The sequence below is a fragment of the Oncorhynchus kisutch genome, unplaced genomic scaffold, assembly GCF_002021735.2.
Source record: "Oncorhynchus kisutch isolate 150728-3 unplaced genomic scaffold, Okis_V2 scaffold928, whole genome shotgun sequence".
Lineage (NCBI taxonomy): Eukaryota > Metazoa > Chordata > Actinopteri > Salmoniformes > Salmonidae > Oncorhynchus > Oncorhynchus kisutch.
The window spans coordinates 81531-100661 of record NW_022262873.1 but is presented as its reverse complement, the minus strand read 5'-3'; the positions used below and the strand labels follow the sequence as shown (position 1 = coordinate 100661).

The 19131-nt window shown below is 44.9% G+C and overlaps 2 protein-coding genes across 2 annotated transcripts; both read left to right on the top strand.

Moving 5' to 3' along the window:
- Positions 1 to 2494: 2494 nt before the first annotated feature.
- Positions 2495 to 2947, top strand: LOC109877021 (histone H1-like; the record flags this gene model as incomplete). The annotated part of the gene is made up of 1 exon (XM_031817071.1): positions 2495 to 2947. A coding segment is annotated over one exon (414 nt), but the record flags the coding sequence as incomplete, so codon positions are not given.
- A 698-nt stretch (positions 2948 to 3645) lies between these two features.
- LOC109877024 (histone H3.3-like) lies at positions 3646 to 3929 on the top strand. Its single transcript, XM_020469349.2, has one exon. It carries the CDS (start codon positions 3646 to 3648, stop codon positions 3871 to 3873), a length of 228 nt encoding a protein of 75 aa, XP_020324938.1. The 3' UTR covers positions 3874 to 3929.
- The last annotated feature ends 15202 nt before the right edge of the window (positions 3930 to 19131 follow it).

Below are 19131 nucleotides of genomic sequence, written 5' to 3'. Positions count from 1 at the left end.
TATCTAACAAAAACACACATGGCAAGACAGGAAGGAAGACATGCAGAAGTGCTCATGAAGAGGACACGAAGAAGACCGGAATCATCTCCAAGTGAACAATGTCAAAGGAATAGGTCAAGTCATATAGATAGGGAGGCATTTCACCGCCACCCACTGGACCACAAGTCATTTAGCCAACACTGGCTCATCATTCAAGCCACATAGGGAGGGATCTTAACACCACCTGCTGGATCAGAAGTGCCACTCACAATGGCCACACAGAGCATTTCTCCCTCAACCTGATGCAATTGTCACAACAAGTACGTGGTCAAAATCAAACATTAACTACCAACAGATCATCAAATAGGCAAACACATGCTCATGTAGAGTACCTCAAATCATACAGTTACTTTGTCACCAAACCTAATCTGTCATTCATCTACAAATACATGCTCTTCTAAAGCCACAATGCAATGTTCACATGGTAGATTTCAGTTCTTACAATCTATGTCACTATTAATTCATTTGACTGCTCTTAAATCATATTCACTTAACCCTTTTGTTCACCTGCTGATTTTCTGCTGGTTTGTCTCTTGCAGATTTGGACATCATGTGAATGTATGTTTCTCAAGTATCAAAAGAGGGTAAGTTACATTGACCTACTTTATGAAAAACGGATGCTACTTTTCTCTCTAGCCTAGTGCACTCTTTATCTGTAAGCTCTCCTACTGGTGTAGGTAGCTCCAAAAAAAAAGCTCCAGATGCCATTACCCCATGTAGCCTATAGAACTTTATCTCGACGACCACATTTTACACCAATGCACCCCGAGAATCGGTTGGTGGTCGGGAATCAAGTGGATGATTCTGGGACCAATTACAGGAGGGGGTCTGTCTGTTGGATGAGGGGTGTACTGAACTGTGCCTATAGCATGTCAAGAATCCCTCCAACGGGAAATAGGCTTTGGCAAATGGCCAGGGGCGCTGTCCTTTTCAGCACCACGGAGCTCCGCTATTACCTGTCTCATGAGTGAAGATGCAACAGCAGACAATTCCTGCTCTTTGGTCCGGCAATTACACACTTTAGCCGTGTCATTGCTGCATTTAACTGGCAGCCTGTATTTAGGGCCTTTACTTTGTCTTATCATTTCGATTCCTCAGCAAATCTTCTTTTAAAAATGAACTAAATCCCACATCAGAAGTCGACTTCAAATCACGTCAAGGACACACGACTCGACTCAACGGAAGTCAGTAGTATCAAATATTCTCCACTGTGAAGGTGTCATGTGCTGAGCCATTTAGTTCCTTATGAAGCCTATTTACGAAGCCAATACAGCAATCAACACGTACCTGCCCGCATTGCTGATTGCTATTTTGTAATTGGTCAACTACTAATAGGGCAATCATCCCGGCTGCTTGTGTCCTGTTTCGTAACAGCTCTTTTGCAAGCCCTTGATGATTACATCTATTGATTCCTGCCGTCCTGATACCTTTTCTCTTCATTCTCTTAAGGGATCTCGGATCTAGTCTAAAGGACTAACAATGGGTATGGCATTGGAATATTCAATCGCACACTGAATTCATCCCACTAAATACATTCCTTTCATTTCTCCATTTTTTCCACCATATCGAAACAACTTACCTATGCACTCACACAAACAAGCACAAAAGGGCGACTTAATAATATCACGTCTAATTGGGTGGCCTACAACATTTCCTGTACCTTCAACCAAAACGTTGGTACCACTTTTTTTCGAACACCTTTCACTTGCGCTAGACAGAGATATATCATTTTACTTTCAATAGCTTAGTCAGTCGCATGAATTATGGGGTGCACACAGCTAACGTCGAGGAATGTCACATGGCCCAAAAATGATTGAATGGCCATTTTCACAAAGGAAAAGACATACTCTAGCATGTTACATTCCAAGAGCAATTGGATTCGAAAAAACACACAACGTGCCCCACTTGGGGACCCGAGGACCGAGTTTGGGAAACACTGGCCTGAAGATCAAATACCAATAGGGAGCCACTATGACGTGCTCACACGCTGACAGTACCCATGTTTAACCACTAGATGGCCTCCGTGCTCCACGGTAAAACTTTTCCCCTCTCATCAGCGGCACTGCTACATGGGACTTTCAAAGTCAGTTGTTCTTAGCTACATAGTGACCATTTTTGCCACTTTTTGCCCTATATCATTACTATCACTCATTACTGCTACTGTATTTTTCCCCTCTTCTACTCTAGGCATACATCTAATCACATATAGAGAGCGTTATTGAAACGACTCAAGTCAGTTAAGAACAAACTCTTATTTACAATCACGGCCGGTGGTGATACAGCCTGGAATCGAACCACGGTCTGTAGGGACTCGAGAGCAGGGAACACTGTGGGAAAGGGGCGTGTACAAATGGAACAATTGTGCCTTTTTGACTGAAATATGGAGGTGGCTCTTAAAAGAGCCTTTGGGGGATTTTGGAGATCAGGTCATCGTTTATGCGCGCTCTCCGCGAATACGACGAAGATCGCCATCAAGAGCCTCGTCACCAAGGGCACCCTGGTCCAGACCAAGGGCACCGGTGCCTCCGGCTCCTTCAAGCTCAACAAGAAGGCCGTCGAGGCAAAGAAGCCCGCCAAGAAAGCCACAGCCCCCGAAGCTAAGAAGGTGGCCGCCAAGAAGCCTGCCGCCGCCAAGAAGCCCAAGAAGGTAGCAGCCAAGAAGGCCGTGGCCGTAAAGAAGTCCCCCAAGAAGTCCAAGAAACCCGCTACACCCAAAAAGGCCGCCAAGAGCCCAAAGAAGTTGAAGAAGCCCGACGCAGCGGCCAAGAAAGCGGCCAAGAGCCCCAAGAAGGCTACCAAGGCAGCGAAGCCCAAAGCCGCCAAGCCCAAGGCAGCCAAGGCCAAGAAGGCAGCCCCCAAGAAGAAGTAAACCTATTCCAAACAGTGTTCTTTCTACTCGACACATGTTGTTACCACAAAGGGCTCTTTTAAGAGCCACCCACCTCTTTCCATAAAAGCGCATGTCATTCCATGTACGTCCTACCTACCTACCTACCTACCTACCTACCTACCTGTGGTGCAAAAGATATGAAATGAATGACTTTTACGCACCACATGTTGGAGTGGCTAAATGGCTTTACATTTGTCACTCAAGAGTGCAGCACCCTCACCAGTCAACATTGTTGTGATGTGTTAGAATTCGCATGTCAGATTGATCCTGGTAATAATAAGAATACATACTATAGTGGGTTGGACAGCAGCCATTTGTATTATGAGCCACTCTCGAATTGATTGATACATGTTTCAGTGATTTGAGTTGTCACTTTGGCGCTCCCACCAACGAGAAAAAGTAACAAAAGTCGGAGGGAAACAGAGTAGCCTAGCCCTTGTCACTCTGCTGCCTGCGGGCGGGTGGGTGGGGGCGGGCTTAGGGCTGACTGTCTTTCTGTCTGTCCCTCTCTCACTCCAATTGGATAAGGCCACACCGGTCCGGTGGCCAATCGATGCCTCTTGTGGCGAGGCTCTCGAGGTGGCCAGCGGCTCATTCAGACTTTCTGTGACACACTGAAGCTACCAATATGAGCGGAAGAGGCAAAACCGGAGGCAAGGCCAGGGCGAAGGCAAAGGCACGTTCATCCCGTGCCGGGCTCCAGTTCCCAGTGGGCCATGATCCGCAAACTGCCTTTCCAGCGCCTGGTGCGAGAAATTGCCCAGGACTTTAAGACCGACCTGCGCTTCCAGAGTTCCGCTGTGATGGCCCTGCAGGAGGCAAGCGAGGCTTACCTGGTCGGCCTGTTCGAGGACAACAACCTGTGCGACATCCACGCCAAGAGGGTGACCATCATGCCCAAGGACATCCAGCTGGCCCGTCGTATTCGCAGAGAGCGCGCATAAACGTTGACCTGATCTCTAAAATCCCCTAAAGGCTCTTTTAAGAGCCACCTCCATATTTCAGTCAAAAAGGGACGATTGTTCCATTTCTACACGCCCCTTTCCCACCGTGTATGTTGTAGACGAACACGTTGCATTCCCTGCTCTCGAGTCACTACAGACCGTGGTTCGATTCCAGGCTGTATCACCACCGGCCGTGATTGTAAATAAGAGTTGGTTCTTAACTGACTTGAGTCATTTCAATTAACGCTCTCTATATGTGATTAGATGTATGCCTAGAGTAGAAGAGCGGAAAAATACACTAGCAGTAATGAGTGATAGTAATGATATAGGGCAAAAAGTGTCAAAAATGGTCACTATGTAGCTAAGAACAACTGACTTTGAAAGTCCCATGTTGCAGTGCGGTAAACTTTTTCCCCCGCTGATGAGAGGGGAAAAGTTTACCGTGGAGCACGGAGGCCATCTAGTGGTTAAACGTGGGTACTGTCAGCGTGTGAGCACGTCATAGTGGCTCCCTATTGGTATTTGATCTTCTGGCCAGTGTTTCCCAAACTCGGTCCTCGGGTCCCCAAGTGGGGCACGTTTTGTTTTTTCGAATCCAATTGCTCTTGGAATGTAACATGCTAGAGTCTGTCTATTCCTTTGTGAAAATGGCCATTCAATCATTTCTGGGCCATGTGACATTCCTCGATAGAAAAAAAATCCATGTTTTGATCCGATCATTACAACGTTAGCTGTGTGCACCCCATAATTCATGCGACTGACTAAGCTATTGAAAGTCAAATTACATATCTCTATCCAGCGCAAGTGAAAGGTGGTCGAAAAAAAGTGGTACCAACGTTTTGGTTGAAGGTACAGGAAATGTTGTAGGCCACCCAATTAGACGTGATATTATTAAGTCGCCCTTCTGTGCATGTTTGTGTGAGTGCATAGGTAAGTTGTTTCGATATGGTGGAATAAATGGAGAAATGAAAGGAATGTATTTAGTGGGATGAATTCAGTGTGCGATTGAATATTCCAATGCCATACCCATTGTTAGTCCTTTAGACTAGATCCGAGATCCCTTAAGAGAATTAAGAGAAAAGGTATCAGGACAGCAGGAATCAATAGATGTAATCATCAAGGGCTTGCAAAAGAGCTGTTGCGAAACAGGAAACAAGCAACCGGGATGATTGCCCTATTAGTAGTTGACCAATTACAGAATAGCAATCACCAATGCAGGCAGGTACGTGTTGATTGCTGAATTGGCTTCGTAAATAGGCTTCATAAGTAACTAAATGGCTCAGCACATGACACCTTCACAGTGCAGAATATTTGATACTACTGACTTCCGTTGAGTAGAGTCGTGTGTCTTTGACGTGATTTGAAGTCGCCCCCCCCTCTTCTCTATACCCTCTTTCTACCCCCCCCCCCCTCTCTCTCTCTCCTTCTACCCTCTTTCTCTCTCTCTCTCTACCCTCTCTATTCTCTACCCTCTCTCTCTTCCTCTACCTACCCTCTCTCTCTCCACCCTCTCTCTACCCTCTCTCTCTCTACACTCTCTCGCTCTACCCTCTCTCTTCCCTCTCCCTACCTCTTCATCTACCTACCCTCTCTCTCTACCGTCTCTCTCTAACCTCTCTCTCTACCCTCTCTCTCTCTAACCTCTCTCTCTCTCTACCTACTCTCTCTCTCGCTACACTGCCTCTCTCTCTATCTACCCTCTCTCTCTACCTAGCCTCTCTCTCTCTACCCTCTCTCCACCCTCTCTCTCTCTACACCCTCTGTCTCTACCCTCTCTCTCTCTACCCTCTCTCTCTTTACCTGCTCTCTCTCTCTACCCTCTCTCTCTCTGACCTCTCTGTCTCTCTCTCGACTCTCTCTCTCTCTACCCTCTCTCTCTCTCTACCCTCTCTCTTTCTCTACCCACTCCCTCTCTCTCTACCCTCTCTCGCTCTACCCTCTCTCTCTCTCTCTACCCTCTCTCAATTCAATTCAAGGGCTTTATTGGCATGGGAAACGTGTTAACATTGCCAAAGCAAGTGAGGTAGATAATATATAAAGTGAATATATAAAGTGAAATAAACAATAGAATTAACAGTAAACATTACACATACAGAAGTTTCAAAACAATAAAGACATTACAAATGTCATATTATATATATACAGTGTTTTAAAAATGTACAAATGGTAAAGGACACAAGATAATATAAATAAGCATAAATATGGGTTGTATTTACAATGGTGTTTGTTCTTCACTGGTTGCCCTTTTCTCGTGACAACAGGTCACACATCTTGCTGCTGTGATGGCACACTGTGGAATTTCATCTAGTAGATATGGGAGTTTATCAAAATTGGATTTGTTTTTCGAATTCTTTGTGGATCTGTGTAATCTGAGGGAAATATGTCTCTCTAATATGGTCATACATTGGGCAGGAGGTTAGGAAGTGCAGCTCAGTTTCAACCTCATTTTGTGGGCAGTGAGCACATAGCCTGTCTTCTCTTGAGAGCCATGTCTGCCTACGGCGGCCTTTCTCAATAGCAAGGCTATGCTCACTGAGTCTGTACATAGTCAAAGCTTTCCTTAATTTTGGGTCAGTCACAGTGGTCAGGTATTCTGCCACTGTGTACTCTCTGTGTAAGGCCAAATAGCATTCTCGTTTGCTCTGTTTTTTTGTTAATTCTTTCCAATGTGTCAAGTAATTATCTTTTTGTTTTCTCATGATTTGGTTGGGTCTAATTGTGCTGCTGTCCTGGGGCTCTGTAGGGTGTATTTGTGTTTGTGAACAGAGCCCCAGGACCAGCTTGCTTAGGGGACTCTTCTCCAGGTTCATCTCTCTGTAGGTGATGGCTTTGTTATGGAAGGTTTGGGAATCGCTTCTTTTTAGGTGGTTATAGAATTTAACGGCTCTTTTCTGGATTTTGATAATTAGTGGGTATCGGCCTAATTCTGCTCTGCATGCATTATTTGTTGTTCTACGTTGTACACTGAGGATATTTTTGCAGAATTCTGCGTGCAGAGTCTCAATTTGATGTTTGTCCCATTTTGTGAAGTATTGGTTGGTGATCGGACCCCAGACCTCACAACCATAAAGGGCAATGGGCTCTATGACTGATTCAAGTATTTTTAGCCAAATCCTAATTGGTATGTCGAAATTTATGTTCCTTTTGATGGCATAGAATGCCCTTCTTGCCTTGTCTCTCAGATCGTTCACAGCTTTGTGGAAGTTACCTGTGGCGCTGATGTTTAGGCCAAGGTATATATCGTTTTTTGTGTGCTCTAGGGCAACAGTGTCTAGATGGAATTTGTATTTGTGGTCCTGGTGACTGGACCTTTTTTGGAACACCATTATTTTGGTCTTACTGAGATTTACTGTCAGGGCCCAGGTCTGACAGAATCTGTGCATAAGATCTAGGTGCTGCTGTAGGCCCTCCTTGGTTGGTGACAGAAGCACCAGATCATCAGCAAACAGCAGACATTTGACTTCGGATTCTAGCAGGGTGAGGCCGGGTGCTGCAGACGTTTCTAGTGCCCGCGCCAATTCGTTGATATATATGTTGAAGAGGGTGGGGCTTAAGCTGCGTCCCTGTCTAACCCCACGACCCTGTGTGAAGAAATGTGTGTGTTTTTTGCTAATTTTAACCGCACACTTGTTGTTTGTGTACATGGATTTTATAATGTTGTATGTTTTACCCCCAACACCACTTTCCATCAGTTTGTATAGCAGACCCTCATGACAAATTGAGTCAAAGGCTTTTTTGAAATCAACAAAGCATGAGAAGACTTTGCTTTGTTTTAGTTTGTTTGGTGGTCAATTAGGGTGTGCAGGGTGAATACATGGTCTGTTGTACGGTAATTTGGTAAAAAGCCAATTTGACATTTGCTCAGTACATTGTTTTCATTGAGGAAATGTACGAGTCTGCTGTTAATGATAATGCAAAGGATTTTCCCAAGGTTACTGTTGACGCATATTCCACGGTAGTGATTGGGGTCAAATTTGTCTCCACTTTTGTGGATTGGGGTGATCAGTCCTTGGTTCCAAATATTGGGGAAGATGCTAAGGATGATGTTAAAGAGTTTTAGTATAGCCAATTGGAATTTGTTGTCTGTATATTTGATCATTTCATTGAGGATACCATCAACACCGCAGGCCTTTTTGGGTTGGAGGGTTTTTATTTTGTCCTGTAACTCATTCAATGTAATTGGAGAATCCAGTGGGTTCTGGTAGTCTTTAATAGTTGATTCTAGGATCTGTATTTGATCATGTATATGTTTTTGCTCTTTATTCTTTGTTATAGAGCCAAAAAGATTGGAGAAGTGGTTTACCCATACATCTCCATTTTGGATAGATAATTCTTCGTGTTGTTGTTTGTTTAGTGTTTTCCAATTTTCCCAGAAGTGGTTAGAGTCTATGATAATTTCCTTTTGAATTTCTAGCCAAATGTAGAATGTTCCTGTTTTGATTAATTTAATGGAGTGAGTTAGGTCTGCTCTATACCAAATTAGCATACCCCCCCGAGTCCCTTCCCTGTTTCACACCTGGTAGTTTGGTGGATGGGACTACCAGCTCTCTGTAACCTAGAGGGCAACCAGTGGGTCCGTCTCCTCTATACCAGGTTTCTTGCAGGATGACAATGTCTGTATTACCGATTTCTTTGGTGAAGTTCGGGTTCCTGCTCTTTAGGCCAAAGGCAGATGACCTCAAGCCTTGGATATTCCAGGATGATATAGTGAATTTTGTTCCATGGAGTGTCCAATGTTGTTGGTAGTGGTTTGGCCTCAGGCCAGTAAGTGTGAGCAGAGCCTGCTGAGCATCTGGTACATGCCATTGGCTTGGGTGAGTGTGAGAGTGGGGGTTGGGACTGTTTGCCCCCTCACTACCTGGGCGTGTGTGTGGCTTCCATGTTGAGGCCCACTTTGAGGGGGTGGGGTGCATGGGGTGGGCAGGAGTGGCATAGGTCTGATCTGAGGGGGCCTAAATGGGGTATGGGCATGGTTGACGTGGGGGGGGTGTTGATTGGGGTGGCAGGGTAGACTAGTGGTTAGAGTGTTGGACTAGTAACTGAAAGGTTGCAAGTTCAAATCCCCAAGCTGACAAGGTACAAATCTGTCGTTCTGCCCCTGAACAGGCAGTTAACCCACTGTGCCTAGGCCATCATTGAAAATAAGAATGTGTTCTAAAGGTAAAATAAAATAAATAAAAATTGGTTGGGGTGGGGGTGTGGATGTGTCTGGGTGTAATTCCTCTTGGCGTGGGTCCTCTATGTGTAGGTCCAGGGGGGGGGGGTCCTGCAGGTCTGGGAGGGTGTCTCGCTGGTCTGGGTGGGGTGTCTATTGATCTGTTGCTCCTGTGTGAAGTGTTGGGGATACGTTTGAGAGCGATGTCCTTTAGAGTTCGGGCAAAGGTGGGCACTGCTGCCTTGTAGAGGTGGACCTGGTCATAGAGGCTGTTCAAGTCCAGAGTGGAGTGGAGGGCCAGGAAAACATTTGGTTTTGAGGCACAGTCACGGGAAATACTTGCGTTTACCTGCTATATTGTGGCAGGGTGGAAGTCTTTTCGTGGTAGCAGGGTGGAGATAACCACTTGTGCGTTGGGGAAAGTAGAAGAAGCCTTTTCAATCACTCCCTTCAGTGCTGTGGCCAACCTTTCTGGCTGTGCTCTCAGGTCATTTGTACCTGTGTGTATTATTATGTGGCTAGGTGAGCCTAGTTGGTCCTCAGACAGAAGGTCAAGGGCGCGCTGGGTGTTTGGACACCAGAGTTTAGACGCACTGTGTTTGGGAAAAAGTTTTTTTTCTTCTATATATTTCCCATTTGAGTCCAAAAGTAGTACAATCTGCGTCTTGTGTTTGTCCTCAGTGGGTGTGGGGGGGTTGTCAGATGGGCTATCAGGGTGGCTGACAGGGGGGGTGCTCAGAGGGGGTGAAAGCCACTGGGCTTGGGGTTCTTCATTTGTCTGTTCTGCTGTGATGTCGACTCTATGGTCAGGGTCTGGTGTGGACTGTTCTGCTGTGGTGTCGAGACTTTTGTCGGGTGCTGAGGTGGGCTGTTCTGCTGGCTTCTCTGTGGGGGTGACCACCTCTCTAGTGGGTTGTTCTCTGTCACACGCCATCCCCCTCAACCTCTCCTCCAGCAGTCTGATCTTCTCCTCTAGTGCTCTGTTCTTCTCCTGCTCCTGCTCTTTCTCCTGTTGTAGTTGTCTCACCACTGTCCAGAGTGCAGATATGTCTCTCTCCACCTCCAGCTCTCCGGGTCTGGTTAAGGGGGTGTTGTTGTGCTGGACTGTTGTCTGGGTCTGTGCTGACTGGAGTGTAATCACCTGCTGTTCCAGCTCCACCTGCCTTACCTCCAGCTGGGTGAATTTATCCTTCATTTCAATGAGGGAGTAGTAATCTGTGCTGGGAGGTTGACTCTCTGCTGGGGGTTGCTCGTCTATGGGGTTATGTAATGAATAGGTCTGGTCTGACCCGCTCGGGGTGGGGGAATCTTTATCAAGGGAGAGCTTCTTCTGCTGGGCTAATTCTTTAATTTGGTGAAAGTCCAGCTGAAACTGTTTGGGGTTACCCTGTACCATTACTGTTCCGGACTTATAGAGGTTGATATTAGCTGACTCAGAGTCCTCGTTGTCAAGTATCCCGAGTTTCCACCCCTCGTTAAACCCCCTCTCTAAACAAGTGCAATACAGCAAATGAAAGATAAAAATCTTGTTAATCTACCCATGGCGTCCAATTTCAAAAATGATTTATAGCGAAAGCACAACATACTATTATGTCAGCTCATAGCCAAGTAAAAAAAACACAGCCATTTTTCCAGCCAAAGATAGAAGTCACAAAAGCAGAAATATAGATAAAATTCATCACTAACCTTTGATGATCTTCATCAGATGACACTCATAGGACATCATGTTACACAATACATGTATGTTTTGTTCGATAATGTACATATTTATATCCAAAAATCTCACATTACATTGGCGCGTTACGTGCAGTAATGTTTTGATTCCAAAACATCCGGTGATTTTCCCAGAAATACTCATAATAAACATTGATAAAAGATGCAAGTGTTATTCACAGAATTAAAGATAGACTTATCCTCTATGCAACCGCTGTGTCAGATTTCAAACAAACTTTACGGAAAAGCATAATCTGAGAACGGCGCTCAGTTCCCAATTCAGCCAAAGAAATAGCCACCATTTGGCGTCAACATTAGTTAGAAAAAACACTATAAATATTCACTTACCTTTGATGATATTCATCAGAAGGCACTCCCAGGAATCCCATTTTGACAATAAATGACTGATTTGTTCCATAAAGTTCCATAAAGCCCATCATTTAGCCACTTGTTGTTAGCGTGTTCAACCCAGTAATCCATCTTCATGAAGAGCGAGCACTTCCTCCAGACAAAAACTCAAAAAGTTCCATTACAGGTCATAGAAACAAGTCAAATGATGAATGCAAGCAATCTTTAGGATATCTTTAACATTAATCATCAATAAGGTTCCAACCGGAGAATTTCAATGTCTGAAGAAAAGCATTGGAACGAGAGAGTATGCTCTCGTGACTGCGCGTCATGAGACCGAGGATCTCTGCCAGACCACTCACTAAAAGAGGTCTCATGAGCCCCTCCTTTATAGTATAATCCTAAAACTAGGATCTAAAGACGGTGACATCTAATGGAAGCCCTAGGAAGTTCAAGCACATCCATAACTATCAGGAATTTGAATAGACACTGTTTCGATTTCTCACTTCCTGTTTGGATTTCTTCTCAGGTTTTTGTCTGCATATTAGTTCTGTTATACTCACAGACATCATTCAAACAGTTTTAGAAACTTCAGAGTATTTTATATCCAAAACTAATAATAATATGCATATATTAGCATCTGGGACAGAGTAGGAGGCAGTTTACTCTGGGCACCTTTTTATCCAATCTACTCAATACTGCCCCCCAGTCCCAAAGAAGTTAACGTTAGTGAGGGAGATATAAGTCTCCAGTTAATTTTGCAATTCGTTCCAGTCATTGGCAGCAGAGAACTGGAAGGAAAGGCGGCCAAAGCAGGTGTTGGCTTTGGGAATGACTAGTGAATTATACCTGCTGGAGCGCATGCTACGGGTGGGTGTTGCTATGGTGACCAGTGAGCTGAGATAAGGTGGAGCTTTACCTAGCAAGGACTTATAGATTACCTGGAGCCAGTGGGTTTGGCGACGAATATGTAGTGAGGACCAGCCAACGAGAGCGTACAGGTCGCAGTGATGGGCAATATATGGGGCTTTGGAGACAAAACAAATGGCACTCTGATAGACTGCATCCAATTTGATGAGTAGAGTTTTGAAGGCTATTTTGTAAATGACATCGACGAAGTCAAGGCTCGATAGGTTAGTCAGTTTTACAAGGGTATGTTTGGCAGCATGAGTGAAGGATGCTTTAATGTGAAATAGGACACTGATTCTAGATTTAATTTTGGATTGGAGATGCTTAATGTGAGTCTGGAAGGAGAGTTTACAGTCTAACCAGACACCTAGTTATTTGTAGTTGCCCACATATTCTAAGTCAGAACCGTCCAGAGTAGTGATGCTAGTCGGGCGGGTGGGTGCAGGCAGTGATCGGTTGAACAGCATGCATTTCGTTTTGCTAGCATTTAAGAGCTGTTGGAGGCCACGGAAGGAGTGTTGTATGTCATTGAAGCTCATTTGGAGGTTTGTTAACACAGTGTCCAAAGAAGGGCCTGATGTATACAGAATGGTGTCGTCAGCGTAGAGGTGGATCAAAGAATCACCCTCAGCAACATCATTGATATATACAGAGAAAAGAGTCTTCCCGACAATTGAACCCTGTGGCACCCCCATAGAGACTGCCAGAGGTCCGGACAACAGGCCCTCCGATTTGACACACTGAACTCTATCTGAGAAGTAGTTAGTGAATCAGGCGAGGCAGTCATTTGAGAAACCAAGGCTGTTGAGTCTGCCGATAAGAATACGGTGATGGACAGAGTCGAAAGCCTTAGCCAGGTTGATGAAGACGTCTGCACAGTACTGTCTTTTATCTAGCCAACAAGTCAACAAGTCAAGCAACAATAAGGATTAGCCACAAAAGTGGACCTTGCGGTTAGCCTTCAAAATAAAAGGATGGCATAATTCTACTATTTGTATTAATTTGCATCACTGTCAATGACCTACTATTATTTTGAAGGCAAATCCCACTATTGTGCCTAATCCTTATTGTTAACTGGTGCTCGACCGTCGGCGAAAGCCAACATCACCCACGACAAAAAACAGTTGATTGTCAAGGGCAATGAATTCCATTATCTTGGCTTCAATGGATTTTGCCTTTGAGTTGTCTCGCTGAAATTGTTACTCTTTCAAATGACTGCTTGACTTGTTGACTACTCGATTCACACAGCAGACATTGTCGGCTAGTTAAGAATTCTGTGTTGCACGTATAGCACAACATTTTACGTGGCGTCATTACATCATGTACCTATGTTATATAGGTATGCGCATCGGTTTTGACGGTCGGGTGTTAAATTAGACATCGGCCGATACCAATATTGACATTTTTAGCGTGTTCACCAATATATCATGCATCCCTAATGCATACCCCACAAGACATGCCATACGAGGTCTCTTCATAGTTCCCAAGTCTGGAACAGACTATGGGAGGCGTACAGTACTACAAAGAGCCATGACAACATCAAGTGACTGATGCAAGCACTAAAATTAAATTTTTAAAAACATGAAGAAAAAAAACGTATGGACCAGCGGGGACTGTGAAGCTACACAAACATAGGTCTAGACACATATGATGGCACCGACTGAGATGGTCGCCTCACTTCGCGTTCTTAGGAAACTATGCAATATTTCGTTTTTTTTATGTATTATTTCTTACACTGTTACCCCAGGAAATCGTAAGGCTTATTACATACTGCCGGGAGGAACTATTGGATATAAGAGCAACGTCAATTTACCAACATTACGACCATGAATACGACTTTCCCGAAGTGGATCCTCTGTTTAGACCACCACCCAAGGACAATGGATCGGATCCCAGTAGGCGACCCAAAACGGCGCCGCAGAAGAGGCAGACGGAGCGGCCTTCTAGTCACGCTCCGTAGAAGGGCACATCGCTCACCGCTCCCGAGTATACTACTCACCAATGTTATCTCTTGACAACAAGGTAGATGAAATTCAAACAAGGGTTGCCTTCCAGAGAGACAGAGATTGTAACATTCTCTGTCTCACGGAAACATGACTCACTCGGGATACGTTGTCAGAGTCGGTACAGTATCTCACTGATCATCCCTAAAGCCAACACCTCATTTGGCCGCCTTTCGTTCCAGTTCTCTGCTGCCTGTGACTGGAACAAATTGCAAAAATCGCTGAAGTTGGAGACTTTTATCTCCCTCACCAACTTCAAACATCTGCTATCTGAGCAGCTAACCGATCGCTGCAGCTGTACATAGTCTATCGTTAAATAGCCCACCCATTTTTACCTACCTCATCCCCATACTGTTTTTATTTACTTTTCTGCTCTTTTGCACACCAATATCTCTACCTGTACATGACCATCTGATCATGTATCACTCCAGTGTTAATCTGCAAAATTGTAATTAATCGCCTACCTCCTCATGCCTTTTGCACACAATGTATATAGACTCCCCTTTTTTTCTACTGTGTTATTGACTTGTTAATTGTTTACTCCATGTGTAACTCTGTGTTGTCTGTTCACACTGCTATGCTTTATCTTGGCCAGGTCGCAGTTGCAAATGAGAACTTGTTCTCAACTAGCCTACCTGGTTAAAAAAAGGTGAAATAAAAATAAAATAAACAGCCACCTGGTTTCTTCACGCATCGCGCTGACAGAAACAAACATCTCTCTGGTAAGAGGAAGGGCGGGGGTGTATGCCTTATGATTAACGATTCGTGGTGTAATCATAACTGTCACGTTCTGACCTTAGTCCTTTTGTTATGTCTTTGTTTTAGTATGGTCAGGGCGTGAGTTGGGTGGGTTGTCTATGTTAGTTTTTCTATGATTTGCTATTTCTGTGTTTGGCCTGGTATGGTTGTCAATCGTTGTCCCTGATTGAGAATCATATTTAGGTAGCCTGTTTTCTATTGTGTTTCGTGGGTGATTGTTTTCTGTTTTCTGTCTTTGTGTGTCTGCACCAGACAGAACTGTTTTGGTTGTTTTCTTTGTTGTTTTGCTACTCAGTGTTCAGTTACATTGAAAAAGATGAACCCTTACCACGCTGCGCTTTGGTCCTCACCTTCTTCCCAAGACAGCCGTTACAATAACAACATACAGGAACTCAAGTCATTTTGTTCACCTGACCTAGAATTCATTACAATCAAAACTGGAAACCACATCCTGAGGCTGCATTTATTGTAGCTGGGGATTTTAACAAGGCTAATCTGAAAACAAGGCTCTCTAAATTTTATCAGCATATCAAATGCGCGACCCGGGCTGGCAAAATTCTTGGTCATTGCTTCTCTAACTTCCGTGATGCATACAAAGCCCTCCCTCGCCCTCCTTTCGGCAAATCTGACCACAACTCCATTTTCTTACTCCCAGCCTATAGACAGAAACTAAAACAGGAAGCGCCCATGCTCAGGTCTGTTCAATGCTGGCCCGACCAATCTGATGCCATGCTTCAAGATTGCTTCGATCACGTGGACTGGGACCTGTTCCGGAGAGCATCGGACAACAACATTGATATATACACTGATTCGGTGAGCGAGTTTATTTGCAAGTGCATCGGTGATGTTGTACCCACGGTGACTATTAAAACCTTCTCCAACCAGAAATGGTGGATTGATGGCAGCATTCGCGCAAAACTGAAAGCACGAACCATTGCTTTTAATCATGGCAAGGTGACCGGAAACATGACCGAATGCAAACAGTGTAGCTATTCCCTCCGCAAGGCAATCAAACAAGCTAAGCATCAGTATAGAGACGAAGTAGAGTTCCAATTCAACGGCTCAGACACAAGACGTATGTGGCAGGGTCTACAGTCAATCACGGATTACAAAAAGAAAACCAGCCCTGTCGCAGACACCAATTTCTTGCTCCCAGACAAACTAAACAACTTCTTTGCTGGCTTTGAGGACAATACAGTGCCACTGACACGGCCGCTACCAAAATCAATCCCTATTCCAGTCTGCTGTTCCTACATGCTTCAAGAGGGCCACCATTGTTCCTGTTCCCAAGAAAGCTAAGGTAAGTGAGCACTCACTTCCGTCATCATAAAGTGCTTTGAGAGACTAGTCAAGGATCATATCACCTCCACCCTACCTGACACCCTATACCCATTCCAATTTGCTTACCGCCCCAATATCAAATTTATTTGTCACATACACATGGTTAGCAGATGTTAATGCGAGTGTAGCTAAATGCTTGTGCTTCTAGTTCCGACAATGCAGTAATAACCAACAAGTAATCTAGCTAACAATTCCACTACTACTACCTTATAGACACAAGTGTAAGGGGATAAAGAATATGTACATAAAGATATATGATTGATGGTACAGAGCGGCATAGGCAAGATACAGTAGATGGTATTGAGTACAGTATATACATATGAGATGAGTATGTAAACAAAGTGGCATAGTTAAAGTGGCTAGTGATACATGTATTACATAAAGATGCAGTAGATGATATAGAGTACAGTATATACGTATACATATGAAATGAATAATGTAGGGTATGTAAACATTATATTAGGTAGCATTGTTTAAAGTGGCTAGTGATATATTTTACATCATTTCCCATCAATTCCCATTATTAAAGTGGCTGGAGTTGAGTCAGTGTGTTGGCAGCAGCCACTCAATGTTAGTGGTGGTGTCACGACTTCTGCCGAAGGTAACTCCTCTCCCTGTTCGGGCAGCGCTCAGCGCTCGGCGTCGCCGGTCTACTAGCCGCTACCGATCCCTTTTTCTTTTTCTGGTTGTTTTGTCTGTGTTCCTTTTCACACCTGGTTTTCATTGCTTTGATTTCTGTGGGTATATAGGGCTGCCGTAATTCGTGCAGGATTAGACTTGTGTGCATTGCACTCAATTGTATTTGATGTTTGTTGTTTTTTCGCTATTACGCACGTGTATGTAAAGTGTCGGAACTGTGTTTGTTCCTCCGTGCGTTTGCACGAGTTTCTGATTATTCGAGAGCGTAGTTTTGGGGTTTTGGTCTGTGCCGTTTTTGTATTGCTGGACTATATTATTAAACACGCTTCTCAGACATCCCTGCTCTCTCCTGCGCCTGACTCCTACACCTCTCACCAAGACGCATGTTATCACAGGTGGCTGTTTAACAGTCTGATGGCCTTGAGATAGAAGCTGTTTTTCAGTCTCTCGGTCCCAGCTTTGATGCACCTGTACTGACCTCGCCTTCTGGATGATAGCGGGGTGAACAGGCAGTGGCTCGGGTGGTTGTTGTCCTTGATGATCTTTATGGCCTTCCTGTAACATCGGGTGGTGTAGGTGTCCTGGAGGGCAGGTAGTTTGCCCCCGGTGATGCGTTGTGCAGACCTCACTACCCTCTGGAGAGCCTTACGGTTGTGGGCGGAGCAGTTGCCGTACCAGGCGGTGATACAGCCCGCCAGGATGCTCTCGATTGTGCATCTGTAGAAGTTTGTGAGTGCTTTTGGTGACAAGCCAAATTTCTTCAGCCTCCTGAGGTTGAAGAGGCGCTGCTGCGCCTTCTTCACGATGCTGTCTGTGTGAGTGGACCAATTCAGTTTGTCTGTGAGGTGTATGCCGAGGAACTTAAAACTTACTACCCTCTCCACTACTGTTCCATCGATGTGGATAGGGGGGTGTTCCCTCTGCTGTTTCCTGAAGTCCACAATCATCTCCTTAGTTTTGTTGACGTTGAGTGTGAGGTTATTTTCCTGACACCACACTCCGAGGGCCCTCACCTCCTCCCTGTAGGCCGTCTCGTCGTTGTTGGTAATCAAGCCTACCACTGTTGTGTCGTCCGCAAACTTGATGATTGAGTTGGAGGCGTGCGTGGCCACGCAGTCGTGGGTGAACAGGGAGTACAGGAGAGGGCTCAGAACGCACCCTTGTGGGGCCCCAGTGTTGAGGATCAGCGGGGTGGAGATGTTGTTGCTTCACCACCTGGGGGCGGCCCGTCAGGAAGTCCAGTACCCAGTTGCACAGGGCGGGGTCGAGACCCAGGGTCTCGAGCTTGATGACGAGCTTGGAGGGCACTATGGTGTTAAATGCCGAGCTGTAGTCGATGAACAGCATTCTCACATACGTATTCCTCTTGTCCAGATGGGTTAGGGCAGTGTGCAGTGTGGTTGAGATTGCATCGTCTGTGGACCTATTTGGGCGGTAAGCAAATTGGAGTGGGTCTAGGGTGTCAGGTAGGGTGGAGGTGATATGGTCCTTGACTAGTCTCTCAAAGCACTTCATGATGACGGAAGTGGTGGTAGTCGTTTAGCTCAGTTACCTTAGCTTTCTTGGGAACAGGAACAATGGTGGCCCTCTTGAAGCATGTAGGAACAACAGACTGGGATAGGGATTGATTGTATATGTCCGTAAACACACCAGCCAGCTGGTCTGCGCATGCTTTGAGGGCGCGGCTGGGGATGCCTTCTGGGCCTGCAGCCTTGCGAGGGTTGACACGTTTAAATGTTTTCCTCACCTCTGCTGCAGTGAAGGAGAGTCGATGACTAGTCATGGATACAGCACACTACTGATTATACAGACAACGATGTGTGCCTCACCATGCAATAATTACTCCAAATGCATTTTCTCATTTATTTATTACATACCTTTCAACTTCTGTTGGAAACTGGAAAAATGATTGTCCTCCCTTCCTCTGGGCAGTATAGCAGCCGATTGCTGCACATCGTCTCCCTGTTTTTTATATTGCTTCCCCTCCCACTAAACAAAATCACAGAAAACATTTGACAGTAAGCAAGGTATTTATTGATGACATGTTGATTATCGTGAAAAAAATGTAATTCACAGGAGGACTAGTAGTGGCAATTTGCAGAGACATCGATTTCTAGCTATTTAAGGCAAGTACGTTTTTTGGGGGCGTGAATTAGCTAGCCAGCTAGATATCTACTTAGGACAAGCTGCCAAGCAGAGGATGAAGACCATTTGTGCCTTACTGAAAGTGCATAAAGTTCATTAGGAAAATGTCCACTACTAATGCACTCGTCCTAAAAAAAAGTAATCTCTATAAACAATTAGGTAAGTCAAGTCTTCCAAACGTAGTGCACTCTGTTACAGTTTTGGAAACAGAAAACTGTATGGAGATCAATGTTCCATTTGATGAAA

What these genes read in the sequence shown, in the direction of transcription:
- LOC109877024 (XM_020469349.2), top strand. Translation starts at nt 3,646, where the DNA reads ATGATCCGCAAACTGCCTTTCCAGCGCCTGGTGCGAGAAATTGCCCAG.